General features: G+C 35.1%; 1 protein-coding gene across 3 annotated transcripts; it reads left to right on the top strand.

Annotated features, from left to right (window-relative positions):
• The first annotated feature begins 235 nt into the window (after positions 1-235).
• LOC122022681 (F-box/WD-40 repeat-containing protein At3g52030-like) lies at positions 236-20,384 on the top strand. Of its 3 annotated transcripts, none has more exons than XM_042580736.1 (9): positions 236-547; positions 1,966-2,163; positions 5,453-5,507; positions 6,404-6,502; positions 9,245-9,348; positions 18,314-18,403; positions 18,601-18,743; positions 19,653-19,737; positions 19,872-20,384. In XM_042580736.1, the coding sequence occupies exons 1-9, from the start codon at positions 279-281 to the stop codon at positions 20,239-20,241; spliced, it is 1,413 nt and encodes a 470-aa protein (XP_042436670.1). In that variant the 5' UTR covers positions 236-278; the 3' UTR covers positions 20,242-20,384. The 3 variants fall into 3 exon arrangements, with proteins under 3 accessions (XP_042436670.1, XP_042436669.1, XP_042436671.1); XM_042580735.1 differs by having other exon boundaries at positions 5,453-5,564; XM_042580737.1 differs by lacking the exon at positions 6,404-6,502.
• The last annotated feature ends 1,984 nt before the right edge of the window (positions 20,385-22,368 follow it).

The raw sequence follows: 22,368 nt of genomic DNA, 5'->3' as shown, positions 1-22,368 counted from the left end.
TAATGTTAATTATTTATTTGATATCAGGAATATTTAGAATTTAATCTGATATATTTTTTTGGTTAGGAATAATAATGGTAATAGTTCCTTTATATTTTTTTTTGTATTTTTTAAATCACACTCAATTGATATTATTTAAATAATATTTGACTCACATATTATTCTCGATATTTTTCATAAAAAAAATCATATTATTGTATCAGAGAATACATACATTTTCTAAAGATAAAAGGAGCTCTAGATGTATCCCCGCGTGGCTTACAAAAGACCAGAGTCGGATGGACGCCTCCCACCGCGGCAGGTACAGCGACTTTGATGCAAGGGCAGGCGGCGGCGGCGGCAAAAGTAACTTGACGATAGAACCTTCCGGTAGCGATGGGCACCGCGGCTTCGCCGCAGAGTCACGCGGAAGCGGAGGCAGCGGTGGAAAAAGGAGCTTGACAGGCAGCCGCTCGATTTACTCTCTCGACGTCGACCTCCTCTGCACGATCTTTTCCCTTCTCGACCATTTCGATCTGGTCCGATGCTCCGTCGTCTGCAAGGCCTGGTTCGTTTTCCGATCTCTGCTCCAATTCTTCGTTATCCTACTATAGTGAGTCGAACAGCTGCTAAGAAAAATCGAAAATTCATTCTTAGATTAGGGTTAGGGTCTTTTTGAAACTTGAAATTGGGCCGCACAATTGCTTTGTTACCTTCAAAATCATGGTAAATTTGCTCGGATGAAGGGTACTTTTTTTTTTTGGAGCATATCTCTAGTTTTTGAGTCGTAAGCCTATAAGCGAACATCATGTTCATAACCTTAAACTGATTCTTCAAAATAAAACAGACCCATGCTAAAAATTACAATTTCATACTCATACAAAAGTAAATCTTTCTGATGGTGCATAAATCCTCTTCATGTGCAGGAATAGTACCTGACCTACAATGCCTATATATATACACGCACACATGTTCCATTCATAAGCATTACAATTTTTTAGATGTGCGGGTGAGATAAGTTTAATACTTATGTACTACTTTAATGGTCACTAAAACTATAATTTCCTAAACATGACTAACACAACACAATAACTCAATGACATGGCCGACAACACCATAATGTTGGGCTACTATTCAAGTTATGATAACATTTTAATGACTTTGGCACCTATAAATACTCAGTCCTTTGGACCAGAATTTGCAAAACCCTAGTTGAGTGAAATGCCCTCAAAAAGTAATGATTTTGGCACCTAATTGATCACGCCTTGCTTGAGCTTGGCCCATTGAAGAGTGAACTTCTCTTGGCATGCATTATTTGACTAATGTTAGAGTGAAGAACATAACTAAACAGCATACCTTTAAGGAGAAATTACAACTAATAGCATAAGCAACTCAATAATCAACCTGCCAAAATTAATAGAGAATGAGCACAAATGTGCAAAGTAGGATTCAAGATAGATGTGCATGAATTATACTTTCTAGAGAGAATTCAAATATAATAGCGAGCCAAAGTTCTTTTGCGGATTAACCAATTTTAAATTATCAGCAATAAACCATTTTTATGTTATCATAATTTATCAAGCTTTTAATCATCACCAATTATCAACATTAGGATATCACCTCTTAGCATGCCTTAAGTTCACACGCATTTGCCAAACTTTGGTTCAATTTATAAGGTGAGATGTTAAAGCTATCTCCAAGGATCATAACAATAAGAAATTATATTTGCTATCCTCCCTCCCATTTTTCTCCAAGTAAATAAGAGAAACAACTCTTCCATTCTTCATGGTACTCTCCAAGTAAGCAAGGGTAAACACAAACTTGCTTTTCCTGTATCCTATCCCTCCATTTCTTGCTAGTAAATATGCTCTAAAACAGTGGGTATAAAAATATATTTCCTTAAAATAGTTTGAGGCACAGAACAATATAGCTTTGATTTTTTTGAAAAGATTGAATACTAAATGTTTGTCTGTCATCATATTATAGGTATCATGTAGTCTACACATCTTCATTGATGAGAGATCTATATGAAAAGAGGAATTCATGTATTAAACTCACTGCAAAATCACTTCCACTGGAAATATCTACTAAGCTCTATCTGGGGGAATTAGCTATGGAAGAACATAAACTGTCTTTTCGAAGGGCATCGGCCAAAGTTGATCAATGGAATGGTCATCATACAAGGTATGCTCTATGATTGGTATGCCACTTGTATTATAGTTTTTCCTGATATACTCTGCTTCTTATGTTACTATTATTACTTTAAAGTGATTCTTAAAGTAATTTATACAATCGTTTATATTTCATATTTGTTGTTAGTCGCAGTATTTGTAAACAGTGTCTTCTGCAAAGAGTTCTACCCCATCAAAGTCTGATCTCAAGAATGCTTTGCCTTAGAAATCAAATCTTTTATGATTCTAGACATGCGACTATGGTAATATTTTGACTGCAAATTACATATGGAAATATCTTTAAAACTGTAGGAGCTTTCTGGTTCCTGTCCCCACAAAAAGCTCTTCATGGAAGTGGACTTGTGTATGGTTTGGAAGGCTCCAAATGGCCTCTAACCCAACCAGCTGCATTCTGTCATGAAATAATCAATTTAAGACCTGAGGTCTACATCAACAAAAAAATAAAATTAGGATATATCACCTTGACTGTTTGAAGCAGGTGACTAAAGTTAGGCGCTACTGTTCGATCAGTTTCTATTTGGGGGCAGCAATAGGTAGCATGGTCAATATTGGTATCTAAAACTCAGAAAAACTAAGTATTAGCCCTATCGAATTGATGGGATTGAAATTGGTAAAAAATAAAATAAAAATTCAGAAAAGAAAAATAATATGGAAAGAATAAGAATAAATAACACTATTTAGTGAGTAAGACAACCTCCCACCACCAATTCAAATCCGGATCAGCCGATCTGGCAATGATGGTCAGTTGAAGGCTCTATGGAAAATGGGGACATGGGTTTGACTTTGATGGCACGGATCATGCTAATTTTGGTGTTCTTGAAGATGAAGAATCTGATTTGCTGTCTTGCTCTCATCTGTCTTGCTTCTGGGGATTCTTATGATGGCTGGAAACTATATGCTGGAAGCTTGATAGATGCTGGTGTTGGTTTCTCAAGCGGATGCTAACTTCTTCTGATCTGATTCTTACCTCCTGTGAGCTGTAGATTTGTGATTGGTGCTTGTTTCAGTACATGGATGATATACCTTTTATTTTTTCTTGATACATATGAACAGTTGGTAGAATGTTTTTCTTTCATATAGAGAAAGTAACAGGCAGGAGAATGCTAGGACAGGCTGGTGTCTTCTTTGCACATTTATGCTTGGATGCCCACATATTACTCATTTTCAATTTATGTTCGTTTGCTTTCTGTCAAAAAAAAAAGTTTTTGTGAAAAATTGAAGACACTCATAATAACACCCATTAATGATGTCTAACCTTAATATCATCCTAGAAAGCTTGCCATCCAACCATGGGGCTGATCCCTTGACTATGAAAGAGTAATACGATCAACTATTTACATAACTAAGAAAGCATGAAGAAATAACTCTTTTTTCGAATGAACTCCTCAAAATACAACAATTATAACTGCAAATTCATAGAAAAACTCTAGTAAAACTCAAACACCATCCTAGTACAAAATTGATAATACAACATCCTATCAAATCTTCCTGGAATAAAATACTCACAAAAAAGAAGCTATAATTACAAACTCCTGAGTATATAATCTGCCATGAAGTTCACTATTTTTCAGCAAGTCGGTAGTTAAAAAAAAGCAAGAACATAACATATGAAATTCCAGCAAAGCACAAGAAACTCATTCTCAAATTATCTTATTTATTGAAATGAAACACAAATATCTCTACAATAATCTCAGAAACCATGTAAAATTCTTCTCATGAAATCAATTCTCATCAATAGATATCAACAAGATTAATATCCCTTTGAAAAATCACATGAAGGAACCTCGATTACAACTTTGATAATACACCCTAGAAAACTAATACAGTGTCATCCAATTGATGCTAACGCTGTTCTCTTGATTCAACTTGTGTAACACCTAGTTGCCTACTGTCTTCTATCCTAGCAAACTCGATAAGAAATCATTGATGAGAATATTCAGGAATAAAAGAACCATGCTCTATGCTGAAACCTTAACGCTTCTCCCCATTCATCCTGCCTCGATGCACTTTCAATGACTGTGTTAACTCCTATAAATACACACACATTCATGCTCTATGATATTCCCTACACGTAAATGGCAGTATCATCGGCTTTCTCTAGTGCTCTATGCAAAACTTGCATAGGTAAGAAAATCACATGTCACATGAGCTATACAATTCTTCATTCTGCAACTAAACTAAACTGCTCTTCCTACTACTCAAGGGAGGAGAGGCAACTCAACTACTCATGTCATGCACAACCTTGTACTTTTCAAGTACTAACCTTGTACTTCTTGAAGTACTATCTCAAGATGCACCTTCTATACGCTAATTCCACAAAACAAATGCATGTCTCATGTCAACTTGTGGGTAACAAGGATAGGTGTGCCCATTGAGTTTACAAAATTATGCCTTTGCGGTGTAATACCACGTGCAATTTAAGTACAAGTATAACTATTCTACTTGTGGCAGCTCAACTATCGTCTTAGGGTAGTTTATTTTGGTGTTTTATTCAATAATTGCTTAATTAATTGATGCATTCAACAACCTGGGATATAGTAGCATACTTACCTAGGTGGATGGTCCATACTTCATATTCATAAAATTTTATTGAATTAGAGTCCCTTCTCCAATATTTTAGCAGATGCTTATGTTTGTAAAATAAAAGGGTGAATCAAATCTCTTATTTCAAAAACTTGGGTTTGAAATCCAATGAGAATTTGTCAAAGTCTTGGTTGCCAATTCTCTGATAATAATATTTTAATTTCATATCGTATATATTCATATCTATGATTCCAAATATAAGAATGGAGTTCAGATTTTGATTTCCCCATTTGAATAATGGGCAGTCCGGTGCATGAAGCTCTCACTAATGCGGGGTCTTGGGAAAAGGTCGGACCACATTGGATCCTTTGTACACAGCCTTACCCTGCATTGCAAAAGGCGATTTCCACGACTTGAACCCGTGACCACAAGGTCACATGACAACTTTACCGTTGTGCCAAAACTCCCATTCATTTCCCCACTTGAATCCAAATATAAAAATTGAAGTTGGAGTCATTGATGATTTTATTTTTTAATATGAGAGTGGAATTATATTTTCCATCGAGAACTTGCTCAAAACCAACCAGGCATTACATTCTCTGATGTATTAGAAAAAGTTTGTTGGCTAATAATTTTTGAGGAAATAACTAATTTTTATTCCAATCTATAATGCTTTACCTTTTTATTCCGAATGTTCAGTTCTTACATCATGCATTACATTTTATTTATTGCATTCCCATGTTTTCTATATTTATCAGGGTGAACATATGTCGGATGAAGAGAGGAGTTGTCCTATCTGGAGTTGGAGATAAGGTTTTGTCTTCATCTGAAGTTATGAGTTTACATGGTTTTATACTTTTATTTGATCATGTACGTATTTTTATTTCTATTTGTTGTGGTTTAAAATTTTCATTTATTTGGATAGTGCTTGTAAACTACTGGTTTACCAATATTGTCTGTCAATTATACTAGTATGAACCCTAAGACTAGAATGAATCCCAAGACTTTGGTACTATTGACAACCTTGTCGGCTGAGTTAACTTATGCAAGAATGAGTACTTTTTAAGGGTTATTTCTAAAATGATCTCCTTCATTAAGGTCATGTTGTTAAAATTTTAATAAATTGCATGAGTTCAAGGAGAATGGCAACATATAGCTCTTTATAGATAGTGTGTCCTAACTTCTTGTCATTGCCTTTGGATAATATAATGGCAATGCAGGTTGTAGACAGGATAGATATTGCAGCTATGATTTAACACACCCACACATGCCCATGCACATACACAGGCATGCATCTCACACATGCCCACACCCATGCCCATGCTCATGTGTGTGCGCGCACACAGGTCTTACCTATGTTTGGTGTTGCTCAAACCCTTTCTGTTCTGTTCAGGAAGTTTGGCTAGGTGCCTTACAATTTCACGGTCTTATATATAACCAAGGGAGGGCTGATTTGAGAATCTCAGATCAATTATCTTTGTTCCTGACATGTTTTCATTGCAGGCTTTGGTAATTTCTTGCTCATTTTTTTTGTGCTTTTAACTGTAAGATTTGTTTGTTATACTTAAAAGTTAGTGTGTATTAATTTTGACACTTTCAGGCATTTGTGAAACACATTTTCATTTTAATGAGTCTGGAGGCCTTGTTTTCTCATTTGGTTGATATCCCTCTAAATTCAGTAGTCCTTTTTCTCATGGAACTTACAATAGGTGCTACGTCTGTGGTCTGCAAAAAGCTGCAAATACATGGATGAATACATCATTCCTGAAACTGACAAACTAGTTGATTATGAATTTGATGAAAACAAGGTAAAGTGCTTATTTTTCTATTTATTTTCTTGTGTGTCTTGATTTGAATGTGTTTGATTCCTATACAACATGCTTTCTCCCTGTAGCTTAGTGTGTCTTTTTCAATAATGTAGGTTGAGCAACAAATTGAAGAGGATAGCTGCTAAATCTGACATAAAATTTTAAGGTTTTAACCAAACTAGAGACTTGTGTACGGATCTATACATGCACTTTCAATTTAACACGTTGTATGATACCCTTTTTTTTTTTTTTTCAATTTTGTAACATTATATATAATTTAATATTAAAACTCTCTTCTTTTGAAAATCTCTTAACCACATGTTTAAAATTATCAAGTCAATATATGGAGTGATGTATGACCCAAAACAATGTCTTGCAATGCCTTAAATAAAAAATGTTCTAGATTTTGTCAAAAAAAAAAAAAAATAGCTGATTCAATCCACTCTTTCTTAAAATTTGTGGCTTGTGCTTCATATTATAGAGACTTTAGACTAAAGTTTCAAATCTTGAGTTGAGTTGAGGTTTTGATCCCTGTGTCGATATAGAAGGTGTTAAACACTAGAAGAGGATAACAAGGGGGGAAGAGGTGAGGAGAAGTGGGAACTGTAGAGGAAGCATCGAAACATCGATGATAAGCAAGAATTAAAACTCGTTGCTTCATGCCATGTCACCTTATTTAGAAGAGTCATGAAGGCCTCACGCACCACACAATAGCGTCGCGTCTTTGTAAGAATTGTTGAAAGCTCATTGTCTTTATAAGAATCGATGCGTTGCACCTCGTAGAGCTAGGGTAGGTTGCTGACTAGGGTTTAATAGGGTGAAAAGTAGGTTCTAGTGGTCACATGATGCCATTTAGAGATAGCATGTTGGAAGGTGGTTTGGATATAAATAGCCTAGCCTCAACCATGGTAATGCTAGAAATTAATGAACAAGAGGAGCGAATGATAATGTCGCCACTGAAAAGCAGCCAATCTTAGAAAGCAACCTATAAAGACTTGTTCGGAAACTGCTGCTATTGTTTTATGATTCCCGATTGATCTCGTAGCTAGACGAATAGATTCTCTTCCGGTTTAGGCTGGCTTCGCACTAGTTGTTAATTAACAGTAGCCGACTTATGCGGTTCCATAAAGAAGGCTATGTACTTGTTCGCTCCACTCCTATTATTAAAGTAGTTGTTTTTGATTTTCTAGTTGATTCTTTACCCGTGCCATCCGCTCATGAGGAATCAGGCTTATGCAATAAATCCTCTTTCCTCTTCGTCATCCTAGCACCTAATTGCACAACATGTGGTATACATAAGGTTTAAAATTTCGACCCGTGCCAAGGTTTCGGTTTCAAACCGGAACGATACAGTTTCGGTATCGTATCGTGCCGTGCCGATACAGTTTCGGTATTTTTTATTTATCTATAGTAATTATAAGATAAATATGTTTATTGTATATATAAAAATAAGTTGTATATTGATTTATTATAAGTTCTCAATTATTGAATAATTTAATATTATTAGAAATAATAATTAAAAAATTATTTAAATAGAATTGATATATTAATAATTCAAATTAAAATGGAAATATTTATAATAATAATAATAATAATAATAATAATAATAAGTATATAAATTAATACAAGATATTACTTTATATTAATAATAATTATATAAATTAACTATTTATTCATTTAATTAATTATTAATTAAATAATATATATTTTAAATAGTAAAAAATATCAAGTAAATTTTTTTTTAAAAAAATATCAGAATATAAATATAATTTATTAGAATTTTTTAAAATTTTTTAGAATTTTTTTGAAAATTTAAATGAAATTTAAAATAATAAAAAATATATTAGAATATAAATAAGAATTATTATATATTTTTTAAAATTTTTAAATGAAATTTAAAATATTAATTAATAAAATTTATTTAATTTATTTTAATTTTAAATATATTTTTTATATATTTAATTAGGATCTATAAAAGGCTCCTAGAAATATCACACATCCTCCGTACATCCTCCTTGAGAATACTTTAAATTAATTAAATAAAATAAATAATTATTAAAAACCGAAAAAGAAAAAAAAAACTCGCGACAGTACGCGAGATCGCGGCGCGATCCCTCGAGGGGCGTCCGGCGACGCCGGAAGCGTCGCCGGACGCTTCCGGCGCCGCAAAAGTCATCGTGCGCGACGCCTTCTGAAGACGTCGCGCACGACTCCTTCGTTGCCGAAGGCATCACGGGACGCCGCCGGAGGCGCCCCGCGTCTCCTCCGGTGCCGACGGAGGCGTCTCGCGTCTCCTCCGGCGCCGCCGAGACGGGGACGCCTCCTGTGCCGGTTTCGGCCGCCCGGCGGAACGGTAAAAACCGTTCGTGCCGGGCGGCACGAAACGACATTTCAAACGTTGGGTATACACACCACTAATTTGGTAAATTGTTGAAGTTCAATGTCTTTGTAAGAAGGGTTGCGTCTGCATCCTATAAAGCTATGAAAAGTAAGTTATAGTGGTGGGTCCCATGTCAATATTGTCGTGCACATGATGCAATTTATACACTAATTTGGCAAAAATTTTAGGAGTTGCATATATATGTCAGAATGAAATAAATGGTTAAAAGTAGTTCATTTGACTTTATTATGTGGTATGTTGACATAAGTCTTATGCACTATCATATGTTCATGTATCCTTAAGTTGGTAAAGCAAGTTTTTTTTCTCAATGAACTTTTTATGACATTTTATTTTGTCTACAGATTGTAGGTTTGACAAATAGTAAATTATGTATCTGGAGGCGTCATGGTCAAAGGGGTATCTTTCAATCTCATGAAGGTGTCTTCACACGTGGATTATGTATGAGGTGAGCAGAAGCATGTTTTTCTTTGGATCATTATTGTTGTTTGTTAGATATTAGTTTTTACTTCCACAAGTTCAGTTGATAGAATGCTGATATATACATGTGTATATTTATGAAATTCCTGTTGATGCCATTGATATATACACATAGTTTATATACTCTTGAGGACATATGTGGATTTATGTCTTCAAAGGCATCAATTATAAAACTACTTGTGCTTTTAACTCTTAGAAGAATGACATCTTCAGTCACTAAAATTATCATCTGGATTTAAATCTTGAGTCATGCCGAAGCTTTGTATTTTGACTAGAATGATATTGTTTCGATACCGTATTGGTGTTTTAATGTATGGTGCCAATGGAGAATTGGATGGGGAAGGTGGAAGGAGATGAAAAAGAAAAATAAGAATAGAACACAACTATATACCTAACTTCCAATCCATATGGAATGGTATGGTATATTTTTAACATTGTATCGACAAAAGCTAAAAATGTACAATGACCAAGCCTTATTCCACTAGGTGAAGTCGGCTTTATGAATCATTCTATGTCATTAGGCTCTATTCCCTACTATATCATCATCTATATTTAAATAAATTTTATCTTGTTTTAGTATTGCTAGTCAAATCTTTTTTAATCTTCCTCATTTGATGTGCATATTTATCATAAGTTCACATCATTTAACTAGAACATTTATTGGTTGTCTAAGTTCATGTCCGTACCATTTTAAATGTGTCTCTCGAAGTTTTCCTCAATAGATGCAACCCGACTTTTTCTCTAATATTTTCATTTCTTATCCTGTTCATCCTTGTATGTCACACATCCACTTTAATATCTTCATCTTTGCAACTCTTTATTTTATGCTCGTGTGCTTGAGTCATAGCCCAATATTCAGCTTCATATAACATAGCAGGTCTAACCACCGTTTTATATGACTTCCTTTTAAATTTTAGAGATACTTTACGATCGCATAAAACACCCGTCGCTCTCCTCCATTTCAACCATCCCGCTTGTATTTTATGTAAGACATCTCTTTCAATCCCTCTATTTTTTTTGTAAAATGGATCCTAAATAATTAAAGCTCTTAGTTCTAGATAACTCGTATACTATCGTAACAATTGTCTCATTATCTTTAATATTGATAAACTTAAATTCTATATATTTTGTTTTTCCTCTATTAAGCATAAAAGCTTTCACTTCCACTGTTTCTTGTAAAGATTCGAGTTTAATATTTACTCTTTCACGTGTCTCATCTAACAAAACAATATCATCTGAAAACAACATGCACCATGGTATCATGTCTTGGATGTCAGTTCATTCATGATTAGTGTAAAAAGATAGAGACTCGGAGCTGATCTTTGATGTAACCTTATCTTTATGATAAACGCTTTAGTTAGTTCGCTTGAAATCTTCACTTTTGTTGTTACATCCTTTTACATATATTTAATTAGTTCAATATATGTTGCGTTAACACCTCTCTTTTCTAGAATTCACCATATAATTTCTCTTGAGACTTTATTATAAGTTTTTTCTAGGTCTATGAATACCATTTGTAGATCTCACTTTTGTTCCCGATACTTGTCAATTAGTTATCTAACAAGATTATGACTTCTATCATCGACCTTCCAAGTATGAATGCAAATTGAGTTTTGGTATGATTTCCTTTCTTAATCTTTTTTCTATTATTCTTTATCAAAGTTTCATGATATGATTCATTAGTTTAATACTCAATAGTTTGCACAATTTTGTACGTCTCCTTTGTTCTTATACGGGGAAACTAAAGTACTTTCCATACCTCTATTGGAATATCATATGGTCCAATTGTTTTTTCATTTTACATTTCATTTAAAGTTTGTTCTATTTCTGAAGTTTGAATTCTACAATAAAAATTTAAATTTCTATACTCATTTGACCTACTTAAATTATCTAAGTTAAGTTGGTCATCTAAACTTTTATTAAAAAGTTGATAAAAATATCTCTTTCACCGCTCTTTTATTTTCTCATCATTTACTAGTACCCTATTGCACTCATCTTTAAGACATCTTATTTAGATAATATCTCTTGTTTTCCTCTTTCACGTTTTTGCTATTCTGTAATGTCTCTTTTCCTTTCTTTTGTATTTAATTTTCTATATAAGTGTTGAATACTTCTGAAGATTCCCTTAATTATAGGAATTATGATTGATTTAGATTAGCTCGATTATAGAGATTGTGTTGATTGTAATTAATGATTGATAGACATATCATAATTATAGGATCCTCTTTCCCTTCTTATGTGTATAAATACCTACATATAAGCGGATTATTATGAGGAGAAATTGATTTCAGTGTCGATGCCCTGTGCTGCCGATTTTTGCGCCGACATCATTTTTTGTCTCGGGTTCTTTGTGTGACCACAGGCCGTTCTGACTCTAGTTTTTCCTCATCTTCCGACACTTCGACTATGACTGCTCGTGATTGTGGGTTCTTTCGGGGTTATAATAGTAGTCACGATCGTGGTCGTGGTCGTGGAATTAATACCGGAATAGTTGTTTGTGTGTTTACTGTGGTCGTTCTAACCATGCCTCTAAGAAGTGTTGGACGAAGTTTGGTAAGCTTGATTTAACTAATAATGCATCTACCGAAATATCGACTCCATCACTAGACACAGGTAGTCATGATGATATGGTATCTGTTCCTCATTATGATTATGAGAAATTGCTTTGCTCTTTTGCTAGCATTCCCTCTGTCACTATCGCCTCATCCTCTCCAAGTGCATTTGCTGTGCCTCGTGATAAGTCTTGGATGCTGAATTTCGGTGCTTCTGCTCATATTACTAGTAACAAGTCTATTTTCTCTTCATCTTTTGTTCCCTCATCTTTATTCCTTGTCCGTTTAGCCAATGATACCTATTCTTCGATTACGGGAAGAGGTATTGTCGGACCCACTGCAAATATTACTCTTGATATTATTCTCTTTGCACCTAAATTTTCGGTTAGTTTACTGTCCATAAGCCAGCTAACAAAAGCTCTTATGTATCTTTTTATCCATCCTATTATATTATTCAGGACCTGCACACGAAGAGGATAATTGGTGGAGGACATGAGAGTGATGACCTATATTATCTGGATTTGGTTAAACTTATAAGTTCTCAGGCACTCTCAGCAACTGTGTCTACTTATCAGTGACATTGTTGTCTAAGTCACCCATCTTCTTCCTTTCTCAAAAGTTTAGTTCCAGTTCCACCTATTGATTTCCAGTGCGAGTCATGTGAGTTCGACAAATATCATCGTACTTCTTTTTTTCTTCTAGAGTTGATAAATGTAGTTCTTTTACTTTTGAACTTGTTCATTGTGATGTTTGTGGACCTAGTAGACTTGAGTCAAGAGGAGATTTTAGTATTTTATAATTTTTGTTGATGATTATTCTCGCGTGACTTGGTTATATTTACTCGAAGTGAGGTTCCTGAGGTGTTAATATCATTTTATAACGAAATAAAAATCAATATTATGTTGCCTTGCACATTCATCGTACCGATAATACACTTGAGTTCACTCAGAAGATAGTGGCTACATTCTGAAATTCTCATGGCATAATTCATTAAACGTCTTGTTCATATACTTCCCAACAAAATGGAGTTGTTGAATGCAAACACGTCATATTTTAGATGTAGCTCGTACTCTTCTTTGTCACATGCATGCTCCCAAGTTTTTGTGGGGTGATGCTGTACTCACAGCTTGCTTTCTCATAAATATGATGCCTTCTATTGTGTTCCCTATTCCCTTCTCTTGTCTTTATCCTGACAAATCTCTTTTCTCTGTGCCTTGCATATTTGATTATGTTTGTTTTGTTCATAATTTTTCTCTTGGCTTGGATGAATTGTCTCCTCGCTCCATTAAATGCATCCTGCTTTGATATTCTTGCACACAAAAAGGATATTGTTGTCTTGACTCACTCACAAAATGCAGTTACTCCTGTGCTGATGTTACATTTTTTTGAGTCCTAATCATACTTTTCTCCTATGTAGCTTAGTCACATGATATATTAGCATCTCCTCCATTACCTATCCCACCATCCATGTCTCCCACTACAGATGCTCTGTTTCCTAAATCATTGTAGGTGTACACGAGGCGTGCTCGGCTAGAACCAGATTCATGTTCCTCACCTCATATTCCTGCAGATCCTAATGCTCTTCGCCCCTTCGATATTGATCTGCGGCTCTTCGTAAAGGTATTCAGTTTTGCACTACTCATCCTTTGTCTAATCATATTTCGTTTGATTATCTTAGTCCTGCATTCCACACTTTTGTTGTTTCTTTATCATCTATAGAAGTTTCAACTTCCTACTCTGAGGCTTATCAACACTTGGTTTGGCGACTGCAATGGATGAGAAAATGTCTGCTCTTATCTCTCGTGGTACTTGGGAGTTGGTGGCTGCACCACCTTTTGTTGCCTGTCGTTGGGTATTTACTCTGAAATTTAAAGTTGATGGTACTATTGATCGATACAATGCTCGTCTGGTGGCCAAAGGATTTACACAGACTTATGATGTTGATTACTTTGAGACGTTCTCTCTTATTGCTCACCTGAATTCTATTCTGTTCTCCTTGGCTGTCAATCAATCTTGGCCAATGTATCAGCTAGATGTGAAGAATGCCTTTCTTTATGGCAATTTGCACGAGACCATGTTTATAGAGTAACCTCCAGGTATATTGCTAGGGGGAGAATGCTATTATGGTTTGCAGACTTAAAAAGGCTAAATTCAGTAATATAATCAATGTTGTTGGCTTCAAACAATGTAAATCAGATCATTCTGTGTTTACGACAAAGCATATAAGAGAATATCATTCTTATTGTTTATATAGATGACACCCTAATATCTGGCAGTGATATATGTGGGATAGACAAAACTAAAAAGTATTTGCAGCAACACTTTGTGACGAAGGATATAGGACGTCCTAAGTATTTTTTTGGGAATTGAAAGTGCTCATAATAAATCTGGAGTTTCATTATGCCAATGGAAGTATGTTATAGATTTACTTAAAGAAACTGGATTGCTTGGAACGAAGCCAGTTGATACGCCTATGGATATCAATTCGAGTGTTTGGGATGATACTGGAGAGTTTTTCGAGGATAAGGCAAAATATAGACGGCTTGTTGGGAAACTCATTTACTTAACAGTAACGATACCTGACATTTCTTTTGCAGTTGGAATAGTTAGTCGTTTTATGGATAATCTGAAGTAAGTTCATTGGGATACCGCTATCATAATTCGCAAGTACATTAAGAAATCTTCAAGAAAATGGTTGTCATTTTTGAGAAATGAACACCTAAAGATCGAAGCTTATTCTAATGCCGACTATGCTAGATCTAAGATCGACAGACGGTCTACTTCTGGGTATTGCACTTATGTAGAGGGAAATCTAGTAACATGATGAAGAAAAAAAACAAACTGTTGTTGCTAGGTCGACTGCTGAAGCGGAGTATAGAGCCATGACTCACACGGTAACCGAGATGTTATGGCTGGAGAATTTGCTTGAAGAATTAGGGTTCACCTACAATAAACCACTGCAAATGTATTGCGATAACCAAGCAGCTATTCACATTGCAAGTAACCCAATTTTTCATGAGAGGATTAAACATATTGAGGTTAACTGTCACTTTATTTGCGAGTGTGTAATGAGCAAAAAATTTGTCACTCCATTCATATCATCATCCAACCAAGTTGTTGTTGTCTCCACTAAAGCATTAGGAGGAAAATGACTCTCGAAACTTTGTGATAATTGACATGTATATTCCAACTTGAGGGAGAGTGTTCAATACTTCTGAAAATTCCTTTAATTGTAGGGATTATGATTGATTTAGATTAGTTTGATTTAGATTATAGAGATTGTGGTTGATTATAGTTAATGATTGATAGACATACTATAATTTTAGTATCCTCTTTCCCTCCTTATGTATATAAATATCTATATGTAAGCGGATTATTGTGAGGAGAAATATATTATCTCTTTCGCTTTTACAATAATAATTCGAAAATTTTAATTTTTACTTCATTCACTATTTTCTTGGCTACTGTAGATTTGTTTAAGTTTTCCTTGCTCTTATAAGCATATAATGTCTTATAGGTTGTTCGTTTTACTTTCACTTTCTCTTGTACTTTCTCATTCCACTACCAAGATTCTTTATTTGGTGGTGCACTCCCCTTTGACTTATCGAGTACACTCTTAGCTGCTATTTTCAACTTTGGTACTTTCTTATCTCATGTCGTATTTGAGTTGTCGTATATTTCTCCTAATACTTGTACTCCTACCCTCTCTTTAAACATGTTTTGTTTCCCATCCTTCAACTTCCACCACTTAATTCTAGGAGTCGTAAATATTTTCTTTTTATTAATAGTATGCTTGAGGTGTATATCCAACACTACTAACCTATGTTGGACAATTAAGTTTCTCCGAGAATTAATCTTTACAAATCTTTATATCATTCTTCCTAAATATAAGAAAGTCAATTTGCATGATCCATTTTAAATATAACAAATATTATTTTAATTTATTTTGACACATTTTATAGCATGTCAAGGGGTGTGGGACATTAATATGATATAATACTTATCGGCGACAACACATGATTAGTTATATGTGCCATGTAATTTCGAGTTTTGGTAATTTATCACGATACATTCCGATTGTGCCGTCCGACATGGAATGATACTTAAAATCATGATTGCAAGTACTATAATATTTCGTGTATACTCAAATAATATTGAGCAGATGTGGTTCTTAATGTTATGGTTTTATGCGAGTGCACAAGAAGAGGGTGACTGACTTAGTCAGCTGCTTCTTTTGTGTATTTGTATCAAATGAAGGTGTAGATTTTGTAGAAGAGAATAATGAATTCGCATGGGCTACCAGTGATAAAATCTATCTTAATACTAGAATAATAATGTGGGACTGAACGCGCCTAATACCTTTAACACCCACTCAATGTCCCTTGTGACGATCTAGTGGTTAGTATGAGTTGCTGCCAACTTGAGGTCTGGGGTTCTAGTCTCGGCATAGCCGAGATACATGTCTCCCTCATGCCCTAGTCACTATTCCAAGAGCTAGTAGCTACCCATGATTTACCTCCTCCATGTTGGTCCTGGGCGGATTGGTGGGGGAGCAGGGGCGAGTCGTCTTTTGCCAACTTTAACACCCACTCAAACTTTACCATAGATATTATCTATGTCTTAACTTATTACATGAATTAGAAAATGTAGGATAAAAGATGACCATAATGAAATGAAAACATGCTGGAGTTAACAAAGCTTGCAACAACAATCCATTATATATTAGACCAGCAAAGCTTGTCCCCACGGGGTACCCAGTTGGCTAGAGGGTGATAGATTTGCTATAATGAGACAGAGATTAATTCCCGACGAGCACATGCCCTCAGGCAAAAACTCCTCCCATCCCCTAACCACTTGCTGGTTGGTTATACGCTGACCCCATGATTTACCTCCCTTCACATAACCTGGGGGCGGGCCGTGAGATACACTTGGGGTGAACGTAATCACCTTTTTGCTACAATTAGATCAGAAAAGCTTTGAAGATAGTTGGAGCATACAGATGACAATTCCTTTTATCACAAATCAGAACACAATAAATGATGTCTTTGGCCTCAAATCGGCAAATCAACAATGAGAACACAGAGAGGACATAAAGATAAAGTAAAAAGAGAATGAAGAAGAGTCTTAGGAAGTAATCTTTTGAGTGGGTTTCTTCCTAAAGTGGTAATTACAACGACATGCAATAGACTAAGGGAAAAAGGAAACACTTGAGGAGTTGCACCATTTGATCCTCTGCTAGACTTGGTAAAATGAGAACCAAACTCTACCTTTTCTTGGACGTAGCAAGATAAAAATATAATGTTTCTCTATTCAGGTCTTCTTTGTTTTTTAGGCAGCACATATACAACATGCTATTAGAGTCACATTCTGAAGGATATCAATAGAAGGAGACAGTGCTTATAGATTTGACTGTAGAAAGTAGATGCAAAAAAAAAAGAATCAACAACAAAAAGAAGTTGAAGGGGGAAGACGAGAAAGAACAGGAAGAAAAAAAGGAAGAAGATCAATGAGTGCTATTGAAAGCCAAAAATAAAGATGAGGTTACCTGGTAAAACTACAATTGGTGAGTTCTTGCAACTTGCTCTATTGTTGTCAACGAAGAGAAGAACCTCTACATAGGATGTGAGAGGAAAGACCAATGTCAGGTAACAGTGGATGACTGGTGGTGGCATTGGCTCGGATGATGTACAGTCAGCAACATAAGGGCAAATATGGCGCTTTGAAGTCATTTGGGAAGGTTTGACAGTGAATAGGAGGTTGGATGTGGTCAGGCTCACATAGAAACATGTTGGCACTTGTCGAGTTCTCCCATCACTCCTGTTGGTTAGGATCTATGAAGGTACTGACTGTGGTGATGCACACAACGAATACAAGATGTCTCACGAGCACGTGCAATGGCACGTGCTTGGTCCCTCTCTCGAGGTGAGGCGGTCATCGTATGTTATCAAGGAGGATCTAGTGGAGAACTTGGAACCCGAGCATTGAGGTTTCTTCGATAGAGATCATTGTTCACGATCATGCATAATGGCTCGTGTGGGGAAATGTCGCGCTGAGAGTTCAGTGGCAAGGCTTTCAAATTGGTTAAAATGAACAAATAATATTCTTTTCAATTGCATATGCAGGACATGCCACATATGACAGTTTTTTGCAGTTCCCTTCAAAATCTAGTCATCCACCTATTTGATTGAGGCTGCTTTTTGAAACCATGGTAGCTTCTTTTTCTACAATTCTATTCAATGAAAAAGTAGTCCTGTTCAAGTACCTCTTATAGTGGTTATTGACATCTTTGTGTGTCTGCAATTATTCCTATAATCCTTGTGGAATTTATTTCATGATTTCCTCCATTTTGTGTATGCTTCAATGCTTGTCTTAACTATGCAGTTATATTGATCCAGAAGCAGTCATAGGTTGTGAAGATGGTAGAGTTCGTGTCTTTGATATGTATAGTGGGAAGTGTTCTCGAATTTTCAGGTACAAGTGCAACCAACTGCTTTGCTTACGTATCGTGTGGGACAAAATTAGAAGAAAATTAGCAACCTTTGAGACCAACAGTATCTCTCTATGTTTTGCATTTCATCTTGTAGTTTACTAATTCTATTGTGTAGGCCTTATTACAAATGAGAAGATCTTACATCAGCTAATTCTATAAAGGGTTTAATTTTTGGCAGGGTTCACTCTGGACCAGTAACTTGCTTAGCTTTGACTGATGATCAATTAATTATTGGTGGATCCACATTTGGGAATATAGCTGTTGTGGATTTAACATCAGGAGAAAGGTTGGCGTTTGCAAGATCCAACTATTGTCCTACAGGTGATCTTCCTGCAAATGTAACTTCATAATACAGTCATTTTGAGTAACTAGGTTGGCTTGCAGCATAGTGGCATGATGAAACATAACATTGGTATTTCTTCTATTTACGTTTTTGTTGTTGTTTACCCTCAACAACTAGTTGGAAATTCAATTGCATATCCTTAACAATTTCTGTGTGTTCATAGGTGAAGTCGTCTCAAATAAGTAATGACATGTTTTTGTTGTTAAATGTTTGATTACCTCAGTCATATAGAGCCCAAAAATGTAATCATGGTTCGCGAGCATGTGAGTTGAAGAAACTACCATAATTCTGCAGTTAGAATGGTTTATGAAAAATTGTTTTACATATTTACGACAACATTTAAACAAATGGATTGCAAGTCTGCCTCATTATTACACTTTTTGATTCTTTGTCGAGTTATTTTGTCTATCAAGATATTCTTGTTGAATGAGGCAAGATTATCTTGCCTACACAACATTCGTAGGAGAGAGATTCTAACTTAAACCTCTATACAAAAATGAAATTTTACATTTTTTTCTTATAATTTATAATTTGCGTGAAGAACTTCATGTTTTTGTTGTTGCCTAACACTGTTGACTGAATCGACACTAAGTAGATACCAGATCAACATTTATAAATTGGATTGATTCTTTTCTGTCCTACATCATAGCAAATCCTTCAGTTTACTTTCCATAAGCTTGAGGTTTTCACCATTACTAGCGTAAAATTAGTTTCCATATCAGACTATCAGATATTAATGTTGAAGATGTATTTTCTTTGGGGTAATACTTCCTATAATGATTAAGAGTTCTGAACATCAATACGCCACTTATCTCAAAATTTGTTGTTGGCCTTATGACCAAAAATCTACCACTTAGCAGTTAGCATTTTTCCCCCCTCCGATGCAGGCCTGAAAACCTTGTCATACAATATGAATTCCCACTTGTTATTTGCCGGATCGACTTCTGGCTATGCTCACTGTTGGGATATCAGGTTAGCCATGCAAACTGTGATCTTTCGATCCTCCATTCTCACACCAGTTGCTTTGATATTTCTTAAGCATCTTTGCATTTTATTTTATGTTGAATTAATATCGTAGCTAATCACTTGATTTTCGATATTGTCAGGACTATGAGATCAGTATGGGAAACTCGAGTTAGTCCTAATGTTATCTACACTGTTCATCACCTGTCAATTGACACATCTACATTGGCTGTTGGGGGACTAGATGGTGTTCTTCGAATACTGGACCAGAGAACTGGTGAAATCCTTTCGAGTTTGGTGATGGATGATGCCGCAATATCAATCAAATCCGCCAATGACAATCAGAAAGTGAGTGAAAAGAAGGCAAGGAGTTTGCCCCAAAACGCCTGCTTATACAACGTTCCCCGATCCTTGCGGCCCCCCATTACATGTCTGTCTGTAGGGATGAAGAAGATTGTCACCACCCACAATGAGAAGTTCATTAGGATTTGGAGATTCCAGGATAACATTTAGGGCACGTTATATTTTATTTTTTATGATGTTAGTTATGTGATTACTTAGATAATCATATAATTAAGATTATGTATAACTTTAGATAATCATATAATTAAGATTATGTATCATAACTTAAACTAAACAAGATAATTTAAACTAAACGCATTCAGCTTCGAAATCCTTCTCTCGTGCATGTGGCACACATTCAATTTTTTTAATTTTTTTTGGTGAAAGTATCATTTTGTCTGAGTTTAAGTTCTCATTAGAACATAATGATTTCAACACTATGGTATGTGTGTTTTGTATGTGGATACTTGCTTCAATGATAAATTTAATTGAATTTTACTTATTTGGTGTTTTAACTTAATATATTTTAATTAATAAGATCGGTTAAATTAAAATTTTATTATAATGATATTTAATTTACTTTGAATATGTTAAAGTGTGTCAAATAAATTAATTTTTGTACCTAAGTGTTTACCTTAAATTAATTAGATAGTTAAATTAATAACGAATTGATATAATTTTTTAAGACATCTAAAATCAAGAATGTAGGTAAATAATCAATTTGATTTAAAAGTAAATAAATTTAAAATAATAAATATCATTTGTGTGGTGTATGTATATTTTAGGTTGTAGGGCTGGCTTGACATAGAGGCATTTGGTTGGCTCACTTTTGGTTTTTAATTCAAATATTCAATTTTGTTTGAACCGACTAAGTCTAAAGGGGGTCGGTTAGGCCATATAGAAATTTTTAATCAGCTAACAAGAAAAATCAAGACACGCTTTGGGGATATTTGGTTGGCTCACTTGAATAAAATGATTGAGAAGATGTCATATCGTATGCTTTTATCAATCTAAAAAAAATCGGAGTATCCAAATGTTTCTATCCTTCATTCATGAGTGCAAATGGGCCATGGGGATGACCAAACATCACGAGTGATTCAAGCATGACAAATATTTATTTGCGCTGCGTGAAAATTGAATACTCATTACTTGAGAAATTCGTTCGTCTGTTTATCATCACACCTAGTTTTGAGGGGCATTTTATCATCTTTTTATACTATATTCAACTTATATTTATGACATTTGATCAATCTAGCCGATCCCACACAATATTTGATCAATTTATTAGAGTAAAATATATCATTGCTCACCTCAAATAGTCTAATATCGTCATAGCAAGATATAGACAAATAAATCTCGAGGATATTTTATCTTAGTATAACAACCCTTTATATAGGAGAGATTAGACACTCAATAAGACATTTTACATCCGTTAAAAATTAACCACAATACCCATTAGAGCAAATGCTCATACAGATACACCTCTCGACTTCGCGTATACCTTTGAGTTGTTACCATTCCAGGCTGGGCTCGCTCATGGTAAATGGTTGGCTCTTGAGCAATACTATATCCAACTTATATTTATGACATTTGATCAATCTAGCCGATCCCACACAATATTTGATCAATTTATTAGAGTAAAATATATCATTGCTCACCTCAAATGGTCTAATATCGTCATAGCAAGATATAGACAAATAAATCTCGAGGATATTTTATCTTAGTATAACAACCCTTTATATAGGAGAGATTAGACACTCAATAAGATATTTTACATCCGTTAAAAATTAACCACAATACCCATTAGAGCAAATGCTCATACAGATACTTTTGGGATATGCCTGATACGGGTGTGTACTAGAACATGTTTCTTAAACACGCGCAATGGAATATAAAACAATAATAATTCCTAATTATTACATCACATACACCACATGCATACAAGGATACAACATGCCAAATATTATCACATAATTAAAATTTTACGGGAAGTAAATTTACGCTAGGTATACCTTACAGATGACCTATAACGAGAAGGGCATCAACCATAGCGACATTATCGAACCTCGCCTCTATTCGTATCCACGCCAAACTTCTCAAGACAACTCCGTAAGTACAAGTCTCTCATTCGAAAGATACTAGCCACGAGTAAAGAAGAGGGATCAAGAGAAAGAAGAAGAGAAACATACATGGGAGAGTTATTCTTCCTTGTGGTAGTCATGGCAACAAGAGGGAGCACCCTCTTGTTGGCGGTGGGAGAGCGAGAAGAAGGAGAGGAGGATTGAGTTTCCAAAAGTC

Source organism: Zingiber officinale, chromosome 9B (genome assembly GCF_018446385.1).
Source record: "Zingiber officinale cultivar Zhangliang chromosome 9B, Zo_v1.1, whole genome shotgun sequence".
Taxonomy (NCBI): domain Eukaryota; kingdom Viridiplantae; phylum Streptophyta; class Magnoliopsida; order Zingiberales; family Zingiberaceae; genus Zingiber; species Zingiber officinale.
Note: the sequence above shows the minus strand (reverse complement) of the source record. Positions and strands in the feature narration are given on the sequence as shown.

Excerpts from the sequence above, each read along its gene's own strand:
- LOC122022681 (XM_042580735.1), top strand. The coding sequence starts at position 279 with ATGGACGCCTCCCACCGCGGCAGGTACAGCGACTTTGATGCAAGGGCA. Across the intron at positions 548-1,965 it reads TCCGTCGTCTGCAAGGCCTG|GTATCATGTAGTCTACACAT; the intron begins GTTCGTTTTCCG and ends ATCATATTATAG. Across the intron at positions 6,503-9,244 it reads ATGAATTTGATGAAAACAAG|ATTGTAGGTTTGACAAATAG; the intron begins GTAAAGTGCTTA and ends TTTTGTCTACAG.